Source organism: Corvus cornix, chromosome 9 (assembly GCF_000738735.6).
Source record: "Corvus cornix cornix isolate S_Up_H32 chromosome 9, ASM73873v5, whole genome shotgun sequence".
Classification (NCBI taxonomy): domain Eukaryota; kingdom Metazoa; phylum Chordata; class Aves; order Passeriformes; family Corvidae; genus Corvus; species Corvus cornix.
Genome location: NC_046339.1, coordinates 12,502,474 through 12,520,403, shown reverse-complemented (window position 1 = coordinate 12,520,403; position 17,930 = coordinate 12,502,474). Strand labels below are relative to the sequence as shown.

Sequence of the window (17,930 nt, the reverse complement as noted above, 5' to 3'; positions counted from 1 at the left end):
AAGCCAAAATGTAGCTGCAGGGATTGCTTAGATATAAAACCTAGGACATAACTGTGGGAATGCATTGAGGTACAAGAACTGGAATGCAACTATGTGTAGTGAAATCTGCAAAAGCTGGGAATGTCATGCTCAGTGTTTGAGATCTGCAAGCAATTGGCAGCGTTTTTCAGAACGCTGTTCTTGTAAAAAAACTGCTTTTCCTGAGCTTGGGGCCTGATCCAGTCTTTTTTTTTTTTTGTGCGTGTGTGTGTTCTTGGCTTGTACTCGTGAACTAGAATGGAATTAGCAAGAGACAGTAAAGCTGTGGTTGTGTGTAGTCTTTCCTCAGTGGTATAAAGTTGGCTTAAAAAATTCCTGCTCCATATCTTTCTTCCGTGCCTGTATAACTTTTTCCAGGAAGAGTTGAGTTTTTTTTGTAGGACTGAAATATGAAATGTCTGATCCAATTTTCCAAAAAGCATTACAGAAAACTTCCTATTACTTTTTTTTTTCCCTAAGGCAGGCTACTACTGGTAAACAGTGTGGCTTCATGAACATTCCAGTTATACTGGAATGATTGAAAGAATGGGCACCCTGTGATGGGAGCAAGGGCACTCCTTGTCAGAAATGAGTCCATTCAACTCTCAAGGCAATAGTCTGATGAAGCAGCAATGTTCATGGACTCTGAATAAGTGTCATCCATCCTCAGTCTTCTGTTTTTTCAGGTAGCAATAAGGAAGGAGGTGTCCCAAGAAACAAGAGCTTTCAAGCAAAAAAAAAAAAAAAGCAGTGTTTTAGCAATGCTCCATGAAAGCAGCTTTTACTGGCAAGTTAAATTTGACTGGCCTGGAAGATTCGACCAGTCTAGACTAGAGGTAAATGATCCAATCAGCTGTGCCATCTGAACTTCCTGCAGGTTAATTTACACATGGCAAGTGCTGTATTTTTTCCTAATCTCATTGCAAGGTTATTCATGAAATAGCTGCAACATTTGCAGGTTTGAGCCAGGAGGTCACCAAAAGAGTTAAGAAGTTTCCCTCAGACTTTTAGTTTCTTTCCTTTGTTGTTAGCTTCAAACGTATAGACTATTGTCTATATGAGAATAGAAGAAACCTATTTTGGTGTGACAAATATTAGGATTGATAAAATTTTATCTCAAATCTTTATCAATAAACGATGTTTTATCAGTGATGTAGTTTTTCTTTTTACCATTGAATTTCCTGCAATTCTTGTGGTTCTTTAAACTCTATGCTGTTTTATAGCTGAAATTTAAGAAAAACTGTCATGGCAATAAATGAGTTAAATGAATGTGTCTGCCCCTTCTCCCCAGACTCACAGTATTTCTGTGTTAAATTTTAAAGGAAAACCTCTTTTATGCTTGCAGGGCAGCTTTAGAAGAGGTAGAAGGAGATGTGACAGAGCTGGAACTGAAACTTGACAAGGTAAGCTTTTAATTCAACAAGGTTTGTTCTTAAAAACATCATAAGATACGTTTCGGTTTTGTTTTAAAATTCACAGCTGGGAAGTGTCAGTGGCCGACCAAACACTCTGCTCTTGCAGAGGAAAGGGATCCAGGTCGAGCTCACAGCTGGGGCTTGGAAGCCAAGCTGGAGCAAAGCAGCGCCGGGCAGCTGAAATCGCGGCGTGAACTCGCTCCTTCCCCCAGCTGAGGCTTCGGCTTGTGCAATTCCCTCCTGACCCGGCCCCTCACTGCACCCCTGTGACTCAGCCCCGGGGGAGCTGCGTGCAAACTCATTCAGCTTTCACGGGACACAAAAGCCGGGCCTTGGTCATCGCTGCACCGAGAGCCTGTTTTACCGCAACGGCATGCTGTGGGGACGCCTGGATACTCTTTGTTTTAGAGGTTTAAAATCCAATCTTTCTGTCTTTGGTAATCTGAGGCACAGCAGCCAGGTATATATATCCTTCACTGTTGTGTGGAGGACCTGACTACTGTAAAATTCATCCTGCTTTTTGTCATACTTTGTGCGTGTATGTAAAAAATTATATGTAACATCTTTTCAACTCCTTACTATCTGTTTATTGGTTTCCTCACTTTTGGAAGCTTTTGTTATTTCTTTGTTAGTATTTTGAGAGTGGCTTATTTTTGGTTTTCATCTGTATAAAGTCTTCTTTCCTTTGCATTTATGCTAAATGTTTTAAATTATTTTTATCTGTGTTTTCACATGGCAGGCAGATGTCATTTGTTTACCTCCTTAACTGCTTTTTGAATGCAACCTTTTTTTCCTGCAGCTGTGAGCTGGCTGCAGAGAGCTAGAAACAAATAAAGATGGTGTCCAGCCTGAAGACTTATTGTTTACTACTTGTAATAATATTTCTAGGTTTTTGTAGTTAATAATCTAACAATTTGCTCGTGCAAAATAAATTCAAGATCCTTAATTTTGATTTGGTGTGCATCTTGGTGAAACTGATGGGTATAACACGCATTTTTACTGTAGGGGTGTTGAATCTTTTGGTAGATCAAACAGAGTAAGTATTTAAAGGATCTGAAAAATGTATCTTGTAAGTTTGGCTTTTCCACCAGTCTGAAAGGATTGTTTTTGGGAAAAAGAATTTTCAAATTCCTTAAATGGCATTATTCAGGGCCTTGTAGTACAACACTACAGTTGAAAGCCAAGCTTCTTGGGTGAGCTGAAGCAACTATGGCCTGAGGGTGATAATTTGTCTAGGCTTGGTTGGTAGCTTTTTCTGCTCAGTTGTTCACAGTAAACTTGGTTTTATTGTCCCACAATTTTGACTTTGGGCTACGTTGTCTGCAGTTTTTTCCTCTCTGGAAGAAAGCAAGCTGGGTTCAGGCTTGTGAACTATAATCAAAGGTGAAGGAAAAAGGTTAATGTTGATAGTGACTTTTGTTTTTCTGTTCATTGTTCAAGCAACTTGGACATTCATCAGAATCTGGGACATCATGCTCAGCTTTCCATTTTTCCTAAGGATCTGAGTCAACATAAAAATTACTGGGTAACTAAGGCAGGAAGGATGCTTGGGTGGTTTCTTTGCCCCAACATAGGATCAAGTACTTCTATGTTGCTTTTCATGAAAAATTTGTTTACCATCCTTGAAAAATCTTTCAGAGATGAAGGTTCAATCTCTGATTTTATTCTTAGCTTGGCTTAGGGTGAGAGAACTCAATCATAATACGGCCCTTCTCAAGAGAGCATCTTGACCATTGCAGTAATCACTCTTTCTTTCATTAATGGCCCAGTGCATAAAAGGTTCAAGAAGTGGGAAAACATCAATCAGAAGATACTGAGGACCTTCCTATCAGACTCTGCAGTACCATGAGAGCTAAGGTGCTGACTGAAGCAGTGAGTGGTAGGGATGGAAAGCCATCAGAGATTAGTCTGTGAGTGAAAACATGATTGATTTCACCTTCTGAGGTGTAACCGTGCTCTTCAGCTGTGCTTTGTGCACAGAGCCTTTTGCTTTCCTGTGCCTATATTCTGAGTGTCTTAGAATGAAGCAAATGGTGTGGGTTTCTTTTTTGTTTGTTTTGTGGTGATTTTCCTCAGAAACCACAATACCCTCATCATTTGCTTGGGTTCTAACCAGTTATGTTTTAGTTGCTGTACTTTTTGCCCCTGTAAAACTCTCTCTTGAAGTTTGTGCAAAATCTCAGTTAACAATGAATCAAGTAAAAAATAATTTAAAAATTTATAGAGTGGTAACTTTCCCAATGGCATATCAGTTGACCTAGATTAGTATTTTTATAGCTGTAACTCTACAGTAGAAAGCTTTTCATAGAATCTGAGGCTGAGAATTTAACTTTTGAAATCTTTATTTCATAGCCTTAACTAAGCTCCGTGTATTCATGTTTATATGATGGTGTAAAAACCAAACAAAAATAAGCCTTCCACTTTCTCTCTTTTTTCATACTCATTTTAGCTGGTGAAGCTTTGTATTGCAATGATTGATACTGGAAAAGCATTTTGTACAGCCAACAAGCAGTTCATGAATGGAATTCGAGACCTTGCACAATATTCCTGTAAAGATACATTGGTTGAGGTAAGTTCTTTGAGGTGAAAGTGGAGGGAGAGAAACACAGCATAAAAAGGGTAAAATGTAACGGTTGGCAAGAGAATTAGTTGAAGTTTATAGTATTATTTGCCTTTTAACTCCTTTTTCTGTGGTATCTCTTTAAGTGTGAGGTTTTTTCAGCTGTGGTTCACTGCAGGTGTCTGTGCTGTTTAGTTTCAGCAGTGACAGGGCTCTCCCAAATTTCAGAAAATATGTATTAGATTAGTGTGTGTGCTGGTGATTACAATGTTAACCAGGTTTTTTGGGTACGAGTATTAAACATGAAAAATATTAAGTAGTGTCATATTAAATATTGTAAGTTAATGTTTTAGATTATGTGAGCTTTCCAGATCTTTAGTTAATTTTTAGTTTTTCCTGCTTTCCCTCAGTTTGGTACTTTTTATACAAGTAGGTAAAAACATTTTTGTTGCTTGTATCTTTAATAGATTTATTTGGTATTACAGCCATGTTATCCTTCTAGCATTATGGTTTTAGTCTCATAATCATGCTATAAAGAAAATGAATTTCTAAGTTCTTTACTGAAAAGCTGTAAACCTCTGAAATGTTGCTTTTGTGCTGTGTGTTTAGTTGGGCTTAACTTAAACCACTTTTATTTTCTCTTTACAGACCAGTTTGACAAAGTTCTCTGACACCTTACAGGAAATGATCAATTATCATAATGTGAGTATTTCTAGCTGAAATAGATCGCTCACCTCTAGTTACATTTCATAGTAGATTAATGGTAAAGCTTTTCTTGTTGATAGTGTTTGCAAAGTAATGGTTTAAATGGTGTTCAATAACTCTGGTTTTATACTTATAAATACTTTATGGATGTTTTGTTTACAAAGTATTTATGAATATCCCCTTTTCTATAGATTTCTATCTTGGTTTATTTTTCATTTGGAATTTGTAAGCTTTGGTGCTCTAAGATGGTAAATACTGAATAGTTCCATCTTTTTGAATCAAACTGATGGTAACAGTTACAGACTATGAGCTTATACCTTTGCTGGTCTGAAATAATGATTGCCTTTTCCACAATTGCTACTTTTTTCCCCTATCCTTTATAATACACAAAGTGAAATACCTCTGATTTGCATATAGTTTTCTTTTTAGAAGTATAGCAGATTTAGACAAGTGTGGAGAAAGGAGAAAATGCTAGGATTTAAGACTAATAGTCATTTTTAGCGTGTCAGAGTTAATCAGAAACTTCAGTTTTCCCTGTGTTGAAAACGAATTGGTTTTTTTTCCTCTAAAGAGTTTAGTCTTGTATTCTGAAAGCCAAAAGGATGTGTTTGTTCTTCTGTTTTCTTCCTCTTCCATTGGCCCAACTGCTCTTCGTTAATTTCCCAGTAAATTTCTGGAAACCGGCTGAAGTGTCTCCAAAGTGCTGAAAATATGCAGGACACTTAAAATGTGGGTTTTTCATCCACTAGGAGCTTTAAATTTGACAAGGTACAGAGAATGCAACACAAGTTTGTTAGCATTAACTTAGCTTTCTAAAAGTGTCTGGTTAGGCTGGGTTTTTTTAAATGCATGCTTTTAGAAAGGAAGCAAAGCAGGTTGACAGCATTGTGTTTGATTTTCTTTCCATTATACAAAGTGTACATATCTGCACCTGATCTAATGAAAGCTGTAGAGAAGGGAGTAAGTGAACTGTGGCTATTGCGTTTTAGAGAGAAGGGAGTGCAAAGGTTCAAAGCAGCAGGAGTGGGAGCAAGTATTACTTTCATGTCAGCAATTTCCGCAGATTAGATGGGGCAGATGAACCCAGGCTGTCCCTGTTTGACACTCTTCATCACACAACTTGCTGCTGGTTACCCTATTAATCATGTCTTTTATCTATGGTTTGCTCTTTTGGACACCTCTGACATAGGTCCTATATTGTTGGTGCTGTTACTTTATGTGATCATGGCTTGCACAGCTTTGGTAAAATTTGGCACAGCACAACTCTCCCTTTTGGGCAATTTGAAGGCAGAAAGCAAAGAACAAACCATATTAAAAAAGATTTCTTTTCAGATCTAAGTAGGATCTGAGTTCTGTCCTGCTTTTTTTTCCCCATCCATGCTCTTGCTGTGCTCAGGCAGAGTGAGAATGAAGTGGCTTTTACAAGAGGCACAAACATCAGTAGTGAGGCACAATTGCTTTGCCAGACTTGTTGTGGTCCTGCATTGCTTTTTGTGAATCTGCTTAGTTCAACAGGGCTTCCTGGCTCAGAGTGAAAGGTCTGTTGCTGACCAAGTTGACAGAGCCATCAGGAGGGAGAAGAAGCTAGAGGAAGAAAGAGGAAAGAAAGGATGGAAGGGGTAGGAGATGCTCCCATTGAGTTCTGGATGACTGTCAGTTTTTTCATGTGAGGCTTTGCTACAAATAAGGCCAGGGACCAGACTAATGCAGCATCTTCACTGATTCAGCAGTGGGGGAGTAGCTGTGACAGCTTATGGCAAAGAGCAGCTTTCTTAGACTTTGAGTGTATGAAAGGTAATGTGTTGACAAGGCTGTAAATATGATCAGATCGGGGTCTGGACACTTCTTTCTGTTCTTTATGGGGAAATTATGTGTATGTATTTTTCTGCCCAGCACATTTTTTTCTCTTCGTTACTGTAAGCAGAATGCAAGGCTCATATTTCTGGGAGTCCTCTAATCATTTGAGTTCCCATCTGGTTTTATCTTTTGGTATTGATCTTGACTGGTGCATTCCCCAGGCGCTGGCAAGCTTAAATGTCAGCAGTGGGAGTAGTCCCAGCATGACTTCCAGTTTGTCAAGAAGTTCTTTATTCTAGTTGTCTGCTTTTCTGGTTTCCCAAAGTGGGAATTCAAACAGGATCTTCCATGTGTTACTGGTAGATACAGGACAATTCTGGTTGGTAGGGGCCTCAGGAGTTGTGAGTGGTTTGACTGCCTGCCTAAATCAGGGTCAGATCTGAGGTTGGAGCAGGTTCCTTAGGGTTTATCTTATTTGGTCTTGAAGACCTCCAAGCATGGAGACTGGATGCAAGGTGCAGTACCACTGTTAATGAGTGACTTAAACTCAGTCATGATTTCCTTCAGTGTCTCTAGAAAAGAGAGATGAACTGGTAAAGGTTTAGCTGTCGGTACATGGCATTACATAGCTTCTCATTTCCAAATCTTAATAAAGAATCTAAGACTGAGAACATTTAAAGAAAACACTTTAGGCCTTAAACTTTGAGTTTTTGACTTGCTTTTTCAATAAAATTATTTAATGCTTCAAAATCTTTACTTTTTGTGAGAGATTCTGTTCAACTGGGCCAGCTACAACTTTCTTTTGTTCTTTCACATCTTCATTTTTGTGATGGTGCCTTGTGTATTTTTGTTATGCAGAATGGGAGGTGTAGAAGGGTTGGGAATTGGGGCAACATTTGTTGTCTGCACAGTGAGAAGTGACAAAAGGATTTGTCCAGTAGCCATTGACCTGTTCCATTCCATCCTAAAGCTCAGAGGGCAGATGTGAAGCTGAAGGAATGTGTGTTTTCATTTTCCAGTTAGAATTTTTTGGGTCATAAGAGAAAATACAAATTGTCTCACATCCAGGTGTGATTTGGCCTTAAAGAATTAACAGATATCTTAAACTTTACAATTCGAATGAGTTGATTATATTTTGTGCCCACCAGCCCTCAGCCTCCCCAAATCATAAGAAATTTTGGAAGCATTGCTTAGATTACTTATTCTTGAAGAATCAACCCTTCCTTTTAGTAGTCCAACAGTGGGTGGTTTTTTACAAACATAGTATGTAAAGGAGCTGGTACTAGATACTCATGTATGTTACATTTTCAGCAATAATTTCAATCCATGGGTTTGGGTTTTTTGCCAGAAGTTAAGAGCGTGTTCTTTCTATGGTTTCATTTGTCTTTTACTTGTTGATAAATTGTGAAAGTCTAAGAAACAAAAAAAAATGTTCCTTAACATTCAAAGTTGTTTCTTTGGGAATATTACTGTACAATTAACATAAATAAATTTCTTCTATGAAACTAGGCATGTCTCATATCATCAGGATGAGAGAATAAGATGCCAGGAGCTCTTATCTCTCTTTATAACCACAGTCTTTAGGAAAAGAACAGCAAAAGATGTTTGGTTTGTGTTATTTTCCTTATTTTCTTCCTTATCTTTTATTTATTTCAGAACTACTGTGAAGGGTTTTATATTTTGATATTAGAGACACAGTGGTTTAATAATAATTCTTATTTAATTCTGTGTAATTGCCATTTGTATTTCTGAAATCAGAAGGTGTGAGTACCTCTAAGTTACTGACCTACATAATAATGCTTTTCTTTCAGATTCTGTTTGACCAAATCCAAAGATCAATTAAAACACAGCTTCAGACTTTCGTTAAAGAGTAAGTTAATTTGCAGTTGTAATGGGAAAATTATGCATAAAATGGAATTTAAAACATCTGATTTGAATGGGTTGGTGAAACATCCTTCCTGTAAATAGCCACTCATAAATTGAGAAGTGTGTTTGTCAAAATTTGGAAGGTTTTGTCAAAAATCACCCCAAATCACGGAGGTTTTAGATCCAGCTACAGAAATGTTGCAATAGGATAAGTTACTGATCCAATTGCATGTTGTAGTTGTTTAAGCTTGAGGGACAAAAGCTTTTCCCCAGTAAGCATGTGTTCAGTTACATTTCAATTTTGCCCTTTCGTTGGAAAAGAAGGACAAGAAGCTTCTGTGATAATTTGTGGATATCCATTTGACCCAAGTATGTATTGGACAATATAAAATATGAAAAAGAAGCCAGCTATAGCAGTCATGAGCTTGGTCTGACTGGTGTAGCTTTAAATACTTTTTCATGCTCTGAATTCATTTGTTATCCATATTTCCTTTTTCCATAGAGATATTAGGAAATTTAAAGATGCAAAGAAACAGTTTGAAAAAGTGAGTGAAGAGAAAGAAAATGCTCTGGTGAAAAATGCCCAAGTTCAAAGAAATAAGCAACACGAGGTAGAGGAAGCAACCAATATTTTGACTGCAACACGGAAGTGTTTTCGACACATAGCTCTGGATTATGTTCTTCAGGTAAGGGCAGCAATAAAAGTTACTTTTCACAACCTTTTGTTACATGTAGTCAGAGACACGTGCTTTACAACTGTAGGAATTCTTTTTGTAAGCTTATTGGAAGCTGTGAAGATTCATGGAAAAATCAAGAACTTTATCTGCAAGTAATTTCTTCTTTAATAAAAACTGAGTAAAATTAATTGATGCATTCTTATTGCTTTAATGCTCTGGTATTTAGTGCCCTTGCTGCAATGACACAGTTTAATTTTCAAGTTGAACATTAATTTTGAAGAAAAACCAGTATTTGCCTGATACTTACCTAAATGTTTCTTGAGTTGGATATGCTGCAATTTCTTATATATTTAGAGTAAAAACTGTAACCTAGCCTAGGAAATACAAATTACCTGAATAATTCTGATCTAGGGTGTTGGGTACTACTGCAATTTCAGCTGCATGGTTTGGGTTGTATCCCGCTTGTCTAGATGCCTCGGAGTTTGGCATTGTGCTGTAAGGGGAGTCAAGAACTTAACTGTCCTTTACCTTTTTTGTGAAGATCTCCCACAGGGTGTTGAGAGGTGTTCTTTGTCATACTACTTTGAATCCTGTAATACAGTAATAAATGTTCTCTTGATAGTTAAAATTCATCTGCTTCATACTTGCCCTCAACTACAGCAAAACAGCATTATTGCACCTCAGATGGTATGAGAGGTTGGGGGCTCCCAAATGGGTCTGAGCTTCTCCTGTGATCAAACACAGAACAGCTCTTTACAGTTAAGCTGGTTTTATATTAGACATTATCATCTTGATTTGTGACAGTTTGGTCAGTTATTTAAAACTTAACTGACTTTTCTGTAAATTGCACTATGAGCTGTAAAATGAAGTGGAGCCTATCAGCCGGGGCATGTTCACAGGCATGGTGGTCAGTGGTCAACTCTGAGCTCCTGCTTTTTGAACACTAAGGTCATTTTTGCATTCAAAAAGTCATGTGAATTATGCCCCACAGGACTATTCGTAGTAACACTGAATGGTGTGGGGGAAGCTGGCAGTCACCACTGTAGTAGGTCAGTTCCTTGTGTGCACACTGAACTGCAGGTTGTTTGCCTCCTAGAATTTGTATGCTCAAAGTATGAGCAGTTCCTGGGATAAAGATGCATTCAGGGAAGAGTTTCAGCATCTCTTAACATGGACAAAAATGAATTCAGCTTTAGGAATTCTTTCTACGTGCGTGATTCTTTTGGGAAAATGGCTTCACAGCTATGGTCTCCTTGTAGATAGAGTGGCTTTAAACTGTAACTCAAAACCTTTGCTTTCCTTTTATTTTTATTTTTCTTTGCCTCACAGGCTGAGGGTTTATGCTATAAAAACAAATCTTAATTATTTTTGCTACAGAAGGTTTTCCAAAATAATGACCACTTAAGTATAGAAGTACAATCTGGTTTTGATTATAGCTTCAGCAAGTTTATTTCTTTTGCTGAAATTCTGAACTGACATAGAGGTGTTAAATTACAAAATCATGCCTGTTTCTGCTAAGTGGGTCTTTTAAAGTAAAATCTGTAGTTCTGGATGGCAACCTTTAAAGATTAGGGAACAAAAAAGATAGGGGAACCAGGTGACTGTGAAAAATCAGGGTTTTTTTCTATATAATGTGAAATTCCTCAAGTTCTAGGGCAACACCATTAGTCAGTGACTTCACGTGTGCACATGGAAAGTTACTTACTGAAATTAATTGTGTTCTTGCTTGCCTGGAGCTACTTTTGGGACACTTAAATACTGTGAGTCTGAGGGGAAAAGTAACCCTGCCCCCATCCTTCCCTCTGCCCTGGCAGCGGAGAGCAGCGCTGCTGAGTGCAGCTTCTGTAAGGAGTTGGTGGGCTGGCTTAGCTCACATGGTTTGAAACATCTTGAATTCAGTCTCTTGATAACGGGTACCAATTTTCCTTGCTTGCAAGGTGTATTATATTCATTCTAGCTAGCATGAGGTGTCTTGTATTTTCCTTTCTGATGTGAGAAAATTGTGACTATCACCATGAAGCTGAAGCTTTGCAAGTGTTGTCCGATTGCATCACTTTGATATCATGACAGAACTAGAATGCATCTTCTTTTAAAAGTACTTTGGGAAGTCTGATATTGAGCTATCTTCTTCCAATGTTTTTAGCTTGGATATTTGGGGATTACTGGGGGAAAAATTGCAAATAAAATAGGAAGTTTAGAATAAAAGGAATTGCTTGTTTGTTCTTTTTTCTTAGATCAATGTTCTTCAATCTAAAAGGAGAGCAGAAATCTTAAAATCGGTAAGATATACTTTATCCTCTATATATCAAGTATTTTAAGCCATCTGAAATTAAAAATATGGCCACAAAGCAGTATGTTAAAAATGTAGTTCTTTTATTAATCAAACTGTTATCAGTACATTTGGCAATTTGGTGACTGTCGGTTTGGCCTTTACTGTAACTGGACATACATATTTAACTGTTTTTGACTATCCTTTTGGTTCAGATTTGAACACTTACATGTTTTCACTACTGTTGATCCTTTGGTATATGTTTCATGGTTAAAAATCAAACTCTGCCAAGTATTCTGCTGTTTAGGTCTGGTTTATTACTTTGTAAACAGTAAGTGCTACTTACTTCTAAGATGAATTCTGCTATTTCTAAGAGGGCAAATTTTAATATGAATAGTATATCTGCTAAATTAATATAAAGCTATATTTGCATGCCAATTTTCTTCACATTGTATTCCCTTTTCTACTTCACATTATCTCTGTTAAAAGTTTATCGAGGTAGAGGGTGACAAATTAAATAGTGCTTTCAAATGTCTGAAGTTGCTCTCCCATAATTTTCTTAATTCTTTAAGAAGTAGAAACTTCAGTTGGGCTGATTTATAACTGCTTGCTATTCTGCTCTGCACCGAAGTTGTTTTCTATTTTAAGGCTAGACAGTCTTCTCAGCTATGTTTATAAAGGTTATGGGTTTGGATCATCAGTAAAATATTTTGTAGCCTTCTCTAGCTTACATGTCCCAGTTAAACAGGAGATAACAAAAATTTCAGGTGACATTAATTAGAGGTAGTTTTCTGCCCATTAAGTAGATTTCTTTTGTTTTGCTCATGGGGTTAATCCTATCAACTGATTTCTGAGATTTTTGGCTTGGTTCTTTGCTTCCTTTACCTTGCATGTTTATTTTACAACATTGGAAGCTCTATGAGGTATTGATGTAAAACTGTCAGGACACGAGAGGAGAAATTAAACCTGAAATTGTAGGTGGTTTATGTGAATTAAGTGACATATTTACGTGATATGTGATATAACTTTCAGGAGAATAAATATTTACTTTGTTCCTTCTAGATGTTATCGTTTATGTATGCACATCTGGCTTTTTTCCATCAAGGCTATGATCTGTTTAGTGAACTTGAGCCCTACATGAAAGATCTTGGTGCACAGGTAAGAATTTTTTTTTTTAAATTCATAACTATACGCTGAAATGGAGGAAATCTTGATATATGCCTACATATCAGGTACTTCATAGATTTATTCAACAAAAAGGGAATTGTAGTATGATAAAGGCAAAGCATAAAGAATATACTGTAATGAGAGGGATGAAAATAGTTGCAAACTGAAAGTTGTTTGTTTACTAAAGTTAATACTACCTTTAGGATTTACATACTTTAGCATAGCCGTGTACTGCTCTGTGAGGTACATTGTGATATTCAGGACACAGGATTATGTGGATTTCAAAATTTTTGTATATGACCCAAGTTTATAAGTATATCTAATAATAAAAAATAAATTAGGCTGGTTTTCCATCTACTCATACGCTTTATTTACTGTATAAATTATGCAGTCTGCATAATTAAACTTTGGTGTTTGCAAATATAACTTTGATGTTAGCAAATTAGACCATAAAACAGAAGTATGATTTTAATAAATAGTGCAAAATTGAGTTCCTACATGGACTCCTTCTTGCCCAGTTTTGTTGTTTAAGAACGCACAATTTTCGTTTCTGGGTTTTCAGTGAGGGACTCATGAAAAACTTAGATGGACTACTGCGAGCTGCACACAGGAGACACTGAAAATGGTTATGGAAATAGATTAGAACATACAATATTCAAATGAAGATCTGTCTGTGGTGCAGGAAGAAGACTCAGCAATGTCTTGACTTGTTCTTCAGTGCAAGTTATATGAGCACTTCTTATTTGCCTCTATCTGAGGACTTGCAACAAGTGCTCTGATACAGACCCCTCTATTGCCACTTCCCAAACAAATCCACAAAGCAGCCAACCAAATTTTTAAGTGTCTGTCCAGGTAAAAAAAGCAAATAAATGACAGCAAACTTCTACATTCATCTTGAGTAGATGTCATTGAATGTCTAAGAGATGAAATTGTTCTGAGCTGGTTATTCCTGCCACCACGCTGTTGTCATCTGTGCCCCTCAACCTCCTTCTGCATCTGTGCAGTGAAGCAGATTGGGAACTGTAGAAAATAACTCCAACAATCCAATGGCTGAATAGTTATTTTTCTGCTAGACTAGGCCCCAGTTGGGTTACTGTGGGTCTTAATTACGTGTAGAAACATGTCAGGTCTTGGTGTAATAGGGAGACTTGAACAGTTCAGGTGGATGTTGCTCTTCCATAGTAGTGCCCTTTATTCTTTCACACCCTTCCGGTCTGGGTTGTAACTGTTGAACTGTAGTGTCTGGTAGTATAATGTGTGTGTCCTGTACTTCTGTGGAAGAGGGGACAGGGAAAGGAGACAAAAACTATGGAGTTGATAGTTATGCTGTCAGCCAGGCTTCAATGTTTCCATTTCATTGACATGAGTCAAGCAAGAAAACACAAGGTTATTTTTGAATGTCTGGTCATGCTTTTGCTTGATCTGGTGAGGAGCACTGTGTAGCATTCATTTTGGTGCTGGTATCATAGCAACTGAAGGAGTTAAATTTAGAAAATCCATAGCTAAGAATGTTTTAAATATATCGCAGATGGAGCAAGGATAGAATGAAGACCCTAAAGTTGTACAACTTGCGGAATTGTTCTTTTGTAGCTGACCTTGGCATTTAAGTAATGGATATTTTTCATGACCGAAGAAGATTTGTAAATAATTGTTGAAAGTTTTAACAGTTGATGGCTTTGCAGCTTGTACTGGTTGAAGCTTCTGCCTTTAGCAAAGTATGTTGTGACATAACAAGGATTTGCTGGATTTTTGTGAAAATGCTGTTAGATTCCTTCTGTTGGTGAGTTTTCATTCCTAGGTAAATTTTATGTATGATCTTAATTACAAGGGTTAACAGCATCTGAAGTAAAAAAATTGATCTTAAATAATATAGCTATAATTTTGAATTATTTTTATTTGTATTTTCAAAATAACTGTTTTACTGTGATGGAATAGGATTAAGCAATTTTGCTTTCTGTATACTTCAGGTCAGGGTAGGATCCCTTGGGAATCAGATCACTGAAGGGGAATCTTTAGTGTGCAAACATGATACGAGCTTTTGCGTGGAAACTATGGTATTTGGTACTTTTCATATGAAATATGTTATTAGCTTAAAAAGAAAACATTTACATTTTCATTGAGATGACTATTCAAAAAGCTAAATATTTTAGTCTGACTTAATTCTCCTCAGAATAGAATCCTCCTCAGTTAGAGCATTATGTTTATAAAAATACATTTACCAGTGAATGCAGTAGTATGAAAAACCTAATGTTCTGAAAATTATCCAGTAATGCTATAATGACTGGGAGTTTGATAGTTTAGTTGTGATTTGCTACATGTGTTGATAGTTGTATGCTGCTGGTCTCTTTTAAGAAATTGACGTGCTGCTCACCTGAGTGAAAAGGAAGAAACTGGTTTGAGCTTGCAGACAGGAATGGTGCAATGCTGTCTTCATAGTAAAAAAAGTAACTGATGGAATGAGCTGCTGTTAAGAACTTTGTTTTGGCTGTGGTAAATGTACCCTCAAACACTTGTATTCAAGATAAATTAGAAGTAATTGCCCTACCCTGAGTGACTGCCTTCTGTTTCATCTAATGGGGTAGAAGGAAGAATTTCTTGGGGGCCACGCGCAGTTTCCTGAATCTGAAATTTTAGCAAGGAACTTGATTCCTATGAAGCTTTGAACAGCACTTGACCCAGTTCTCGTCTTTATCACAAAAGAAAGGGTTTCCCAAGGATTCTTGGTGCAAAAAAAGTCTTTGAGCCCATTTAGAGGCTCTTGTGTCATTTTTAAGTCCTATAGCTACATAAATGTGGCATCTGGTCACTTCAGTATGTTCATGTTCACAAATACCTGTAAAGGTATGAAAGTGCTGATATGGTTTTTTGAGCCAGAGGGGAAGACAGGAAGAGAAGAGTTTAAAAAAGTAACAGAGTATGGAATTGAATCCAGATGTTTCAGCTTTCTGATGGCTCCATAATTGTTGGAGACTGTCTAGCACAAGGGTGTAAGAGCCTGTTATTGTCCCTTTTTTCTCATTTATATCATGTCAAGCAGGGGAAGTAAAAGACCGGGGAAATGGCCAGAGTTGGCAGGGCCTGTCACTTGTGGTTCTGAGAGTGGGTGGAGGGGATCCTATTTGTGTGAGGATCAGAGGATCTGTTAGTCATCTCTGCTGTCGGCCAAGTGAGTGACCCAGCTGGGAGCTGGTGCTGCTGCACACTGCTCGTGGTGTTCTTGTTGTGGGCCTGGAGCAGAGACAGCTCTGTCCCACAGACTGAGAGCTGCAGGCTGAGCCCTGTGCTCGGTGCTGCGTCTGCATCGCTGCTCACTGAGATGCTGGGGCTGGGTTGATGGCAGGCTTGTGTTACAGGCTGCAGAATGGAGGGGTTCATCGGGTTCCATGGCCTGGCACATAAGTACCAAACCAACTGGTATTTCAGGCAACATCTGCTTCTCTTCTGCGTTTCTTATTTAAACATGAAGGCCTGTATAAAACAAACAACAAAACCTAAAGAACCAAAACTATAAAACAAAAACAACAACAAAACCCCAAAGCAACCAACCAACCATAGAAATTTCCTCCTCCTTTTTTTTCTTTTTTTTTTTTTTTTGTGATTGTAAGAAGAAGAAGTTTATGTGGTAGTGCTAGAGACATGTTTGTAGCAAGTTTTTGGGTTGTGTCTTTTTTATTATCACAGACTCTGTAAGTAAGTTAACTTAAATATTCTCTGTGACAACCTCTGTTATTTTCAGAACCATGTTTTTATTTCCAAAATTGGTTTGAATGTCTCTCCCTAAGATTTCAAGTAATCTTGCTCGAGTACTGCTGGTCATCTGATCAAAGCTATCAACACAAAATCCTGGTTGAGACAGTTCTCCCACTTTATGGGGGGAGTAATCTGTAGCATTTGCTCCTTCTAGTTTTTGCTGCTCCTGCCAGTGCTGCTGCATAGGCCAGCAAGAGCAGCTAAAGCATGAGTCATCCTCTTGGGAGACTGAGCACCAATGCGGTACAGAGTCGCATATGCTTGGCACCATGCTGTTCTTTGAAACAGTTCTTCTAATGCTTACAAGAAATGTACACCTTTGTAGAGGTTAATTCAGGGTGGCAGAGCAGTTCGTTAAACGAGGCTTCAGTGGTTATTCAAGGTAAACAATTTGTGACAAAGAAGTAATTATACTATGCAAATAAAATAAAAGTCTTGCAATGTCTAGACATAATGTGTTCCTTTTTTTTGTCAGCATTATGAAATCTACTGAGCCAAATTTCTCATGATAATCTAAAGATCCAATTTTCTCTTTCTCTTTACAGCTGGATCAGTTGGCTGTAGATGCTGCAAAGGAGAAGAGAGATATGGAGCTAAAGCACTCCACTATTCAACAAAAGGTACTTGACAGAATGTGAAAGGCAGGCTGCACACACATTTTTTTATCTGTAGCATCTCTGCCCAGCATCTCTGCATCAGAACTACAAGGGATGGTATTTTTAGTGCAGGGAGACAGACTGACACGTCATTAGGTGTTGAGTTGGATTGCAGATATTAATTTTGTATTACTGAACAAAATATTATGCTTAGATTTTACTGAAACATAAATAGAACAGTAGAACTTATTTGAATGCTGGGATTCTAGCATTTCAGTAGAACTCTTAGTTCCTATTACATATTGGATTCAATAAATTGTACAGGTTTCTGTGTTTCTCTGCTGTGTGTTTTGTACAAGAGGTGTATGTGCTGCACAGCCCTACAGCCATAGGATTTGGACTGTGCCAAATCCATGTGCAACACTTGGAGCTTGTGTGGCAGCTGCTGTTGCATATGAAGAGCAAAAGTAAACTTTTGTAAAGAGTGTCTAATGTACTGGTTCAACTGTGCACAGATGAAATTGAGAACATTTAGTTGCTGTTTTGGGAAGATTGGTGCAATAATTCTTTTTACTTGAGAAATATTTAGGCAATTCATGTTGGGGAATGACTTCTGTTGTTTGGATGTTTCAGAAGCTCTAGATCAGTATTGGTTTTGCAGGTATAATGCTAGAAGTTAAAAATATTTCCAATGAACTCTCTGGTAGTGAGCTAATACTGCAGGCACTTTTGAAAGGGATTAGATACCAGTTTAAAGGTAATGCTACACTTCTTACTCTCATTCAAATACATTTTGTATCTGTTCAGGTGGCATAAATTAAAAAACCCACCCAATGTAAATGAAATCTGGTAACTAAATTCAAGAATGAAAACATGCTGAGATTTTAAGTTGGGTAGCCTTAGTAGGAGCCAATATTATACTAATGGGAAAAGATAACACTTTTCATTGCTGAAAACATTTTTATTGGTGCATCCTATCATCCCTTTAGGAGTTGGTGAGAAGCATTGGGTTTGCTGTGAAATTGAGCAGATGTGATGATGAGGGCAGAGCTGACGTGCTGTGCTTGGAGTCAGGAGATAACTACAGGCAAGGAAGGGGAAGAAAGCGGG

General features: G+C 37.7%; 1 protein-coding gene across 9 annotated transcripts in view; it reads left to right on the top strand.

The window, feature by feature from the left end:
* Nucleotides 1-17,930, top strand: part of ACAP2 (ArfGAP with coiled-coil, ankyrin repeat and PH domains 2) — a 63,912-nt gene that overhangs the window by 15,747 nt on the left and 30,235 nt on the right. For 7 of the 9 annotated variants that reach the window (XM_039556709.1, XM_039556707.1, XM_039556705.1 and 4 more), the window contains exons 2-9: nucleotides 1,364-1,421; nucleotides 3,883-4,002; nucleotides 4,642-4,695; nucleotides 8,307-8,365; nucleotides 8,864-9,047; nucleotides 11,273-11,317; nucleotides 12,370-12,465; nucleotides 16,770-16,844. In XM_039556709.1, the coding sequence (XP_039412643.1) occupies nucleotides 3,904-4,002; nucleotides 4,642-4,695; nucleotides 8,307-8,365; nucleotides 8,864-9,047; nucleotides 11,273-11,317; nucleotides 12,370-12,465; nucleotides 16,770-16,844 (612 nt within the window). In that variant the 5' untranslated portion in view covers nucleotides 1,364-1,421; nucleotides 3,883-3,903. Of the gene's footprint in view, nucleotides 1-748; nucleotides 855-1,363; nucleotides 1,422-3,882; nucleotides 4,003-4,641; nucleotides 4,696-8,306; nucleotides 8,366-8,863; nucleotides 9,048-11,272; nucleotides 11,318-12,369; nucleotides 12,466-14,054; nucleotides 14,255-16,769; nucleotides 16,845-17,930 lie in introns of those variants that run through there. The other 2 variants (XM_010406158.4, XM_039556711.1) reach the window with 2 other exon arrangements.